This window comes from Gnatocerus cornutus, chromosome 7, assembly GCF_029298725.1.
Source record: "Gnatocerus cornutus isolate USDA-ARS CGAHR chromosome 7, icGnaCorn1.1, whole genome shotgun sequence".
Taxonomy (NCBI): domain Eukaryota; kingdom Metazoa; phylum Arthropoda; class Insecta; order Coleoptera; family Tenebrionidae; genus Gnatocerus; species Gnatocerus cornutus.
This window is the reverse complement of record NC_142239.1, coordinates 1174512-1178053: the sequence shown is the minus strand read 5'-3', so window position 1 is coordinate 1178053 and position 3542 is coordinate 1174512. Positions and strand designations below refer to the sequence as shown.

Here is a 3542-nt window from a genome sequence, read left to right as displayed (position 1 = left end):
GGTGCCTTTAACATGAGCAATCGATCCATAATCGTGTTTCGACATAAATCAATTACAATCGATCTTGAATTTTTCGTTCGTGATCGCCTGTACTTGCATGTCCGTGCGTCGGTATTTATTTAATTGACATTAAACTTCAAATCAACTTTTTACTAGAAGTAGAAGTAGTTCGTTTTAGCTTAACATTTATAACAATTTTGCATATACCAATCTTATAGGCGAAACAGAAAATACAATATTTTCCAACCAAAGAAATCTAACCCTAAAAAGTTTAGGAAATTTCAACATCGATCAACCTTTTTACTGCAAAGGAAGGTTAAGACAAAATAATATGCAAGAAGTAATAAAAGTGGTTTTTAATTTCGGAGGTAACGTTTGTTGCAATTATAATTAAATTAATTCTTATTAAATCGTTTTACAGAAGTAAACAAATGGACATATTATGCAGTGGCAGTATTAGGTTTCCTGGTCCTAATGATATCAATTTTCATTATAATCATGAAAAATCTTCTAAAGGTTCAAAAGGAATTGGATCAATTAAAACTTATTGGTTTAGCAAATTTTGAGAATGGAGCTATAGAGCATTTAAATCCCAACCTCACAATTGATGACCAAGCGGATTTGTTGCCTTATGACAAAACATATGAATTTCCAATCGAACAACTGAAGCTAGGTTTAATATTTTACTTTTTTTTTCTATTTAATCTAACGTGATTTCAGGTGAACAAATAGGATCTGGGGCGTTTGGGATTGTTATGAAAGGGGAAGCAAAAGGTGTAGTTCAAAACGAAGAAAACACTACAGTCGCGGTAAAAATGGTAAATCGTAATAATGGTGACACTTATATCAAGGCTCTTGTTTCGGAGCTCAAAATTATGATCCATTTGGGGAAGCATGTTAATGTTGTAAACCTGTTGGGAGCATGCACAAAAAATATAGCTAAAAGTAAGTTGTTTTTTTTAATTTTATGGAACTGACAATGTTTTATAAGTGTGGATAAATGCAATTTTCACGAGAATTGCTCGTTATAGTGGAATACTGCCATTTTGGAAACTTAAGGGATCATCTTTTACGTCACAGACAATATTTTATCAATCAAATTAACAAAGGTACATGTCAAATTGATTTTACAATAGGAAGTGATAAATTAGGATCACCGTACGTACCAACAATTTACCGAAAAAACTTTTTCTAAACCGAGCTCTTGAAAAGTGTTTCAGAATTTCCGTACGTCACTCCATCATTCACTACTTTAATGCCCGCTTGTGGATCAACAAGACAGACCACCTCAAAAGATCCCCACCAAGACATGGGTAAACCGGTTTGCAACAGAGACTTATTGCTATGGTCGTTTCAGATCGCCAGAGGAATGGAGTACTTGTCATCCCGTAAAATTGTTCATGGAGATCTTGCTGCTAGAAACATTCTTTTGACAGATGGAAATATAGTCAAAATTTGTGATTTTGGACTGTCAAAAAATTTATACCGAAACGACTTTTACAAAAAAAAAGGAGATGTGAGAAAATGCAGTGTTAATGCATCTGACCTGATTCTCTCTGCTTCAGGAGATGCTTCCCGTGAAATGGATGGCAATTGAAATCCTTTCTTCCAAGATATTTTCAATAGAATCCGATGTGTGGTCCTTTGGTGTGGTTTTATGGGAAATTTTCTCTTTAGCTCGGACGCCTTATCCTGGAATGGAATACAATGAGGCTTTTTGTGAAAATCTTGAAAATGGATATAGAATGAAAATGCCAGAATATGCAAACGAAGAAATGTAATATAACTTTTTTTGAAAGCTATGTAGTTCTTATAACTGTGTTTAAGATATAAAATTATGTTGGATTGTTGGGAAGGTGAACCAACAAAACGGCCATCTTTTTCTCAGTTGGTTGCAAATATTAGTTTAATTCTAGATCCTGCAATTACTAAAGTAGGTGGCATTTATACAGGTGGCCCAGAACTCATGACTTAGAGAGCAAGGGAAGATGCCGACATCAATACAGACTGCAAATTCAAAAACCAAAATTGTCCAAGTTCAATAGTATTCAAATAAGAACCAAAAACTGAAAGCCAACCCCAAAAGTTTTGCATAGGTAAAATTGTGCTGAAATAAAAGGTCATTTCAATTTCCTAAGCAACAGGACCGAAATGTTAGCCTAGCAAATGGACTATTTTGCGTGTCCAAGCAATTATAACAAAACCGCTTGCAATATCTCTGGTCATCGTCGGATCAGCGATAATGATTACTGTATTTTCGAGTTAAGTTGATAATCTTTTGCCTTAAACATTTTTCGTTTTAAAATTTTGATTTTATATACACTGTCTGCATGTGCCTGTTTTCTCTGGGTCACGAGATCTGGGACATTCTGTATAGTGTGATCATTATTGTTTCTAATCGAGTCATGAAAATCAATCCTTTATCTTTCGACAATAAATTCATAATAGCGATCTAACAACAAACTTAAAAAGTTTGTTCAATAGCTTTTTTATTGAAAATAAAAACATTTTTATAACTAAAATTTATTTTCGGAGAAAGTGTTTGGCAATTTTCTGTTCGAATTTCGTTCGATTACACCGTTTTTTTTCTAAAACTTTAAAACCTATGGCAATGTAGAGTCCCGTAAAAAAATGAATCACCTGGCATGACAAGGTCAAAAAGAATCCCGGAAGTCTCAGAATGGAACAAACACCTTCAACATTGTTTCATATTTCACTTGATAACGATTTGACAATTGTCTGAGCAAGTCAATCAAAGACATACAAAGTAATTTGTAAAGCTGACTTGATTACAAACAATAATGATCTAACAATATATTTTTAATTGTCTACTGATATATTTTTTCTTCAGCATTATATTGACATGAATACTGGTTACTTAAAGATGAATGCTCAACGATTCAGTGACCAAAATTCAGACTATCTTTCCATGATTAGTGCTCCTGAATATAAGAATTATTCTTCACCAGGTCATTACGCTAACGTTATGAAGTCAGAGAATGAATAAGAATATCGTTTATAACATTTCTGTAATAAATATTTGAAACTCCACTGTATCTGCTGCTTCATACCTTCTTATTTGGATCAAAGAAGAGAGTGAACGCAACGCTATTTTACAAAAACAAATAGAGAAATAAAAGTGAAATAAGAATTAAGTAAGAAACTACTACTAGGCGAGCCCCTTCATCACACAACAATTTTTAAGGATTTTACCCTCTTTTCATGGATAAGTAAAGTAATATTTCAAGGATTTGAAAGAATCTGAATTTTAAGGATTCTGCTTTGACTTTAATAAATAAGTACATACAGGGTAAACCCGAATAAAGTGCAAAGATTTTAACCACAATATCACATACCGCTGTAGATAATTCTGCAAAAAGAAAATCGAAATTCGAATGAGACAAAACGCCTCTGGATTACCCGTTATTCGACGCTCATGGAACAGAATTTAAACGCTGTTTCCCAAAGACTGCAAAAACCGTTCAAACAAAAAACGTTTACGTTCGCTCTTATCTACCATACTTCTTTAACTTTCACTTAAT

The 3542-nt window shown here is 33.3% G+C and overlaps 1 protein-coding gene across 1 annotated transcript; it reads left to right on the top strand.

The window, feature by feature from the left end:
- The first annotated feature begins 331 nt into the window (after nt 1-331).
- LOC148170602 (vascular endothelial growth factor receptor kdr-like) lies at nt 332-3007 on the top strand. The gene is made up of 8 exons (XM_088042180.1): nt 332-368; nt 422-673; nt 721-945; nt 1017-1158; nt 1213-1516; nt 1566-1777; nt 1828-1933; nt 2852-3007. Exons 1-8 carry the CDS (start codon nt 332-334, stop codon nt 3005-3007), a joined length of 1434 nt encoding a protein of 477 aa, XP_087898306.1.
- Nucleotides 3008-3542: the final 535 nt, after the last annotated feature.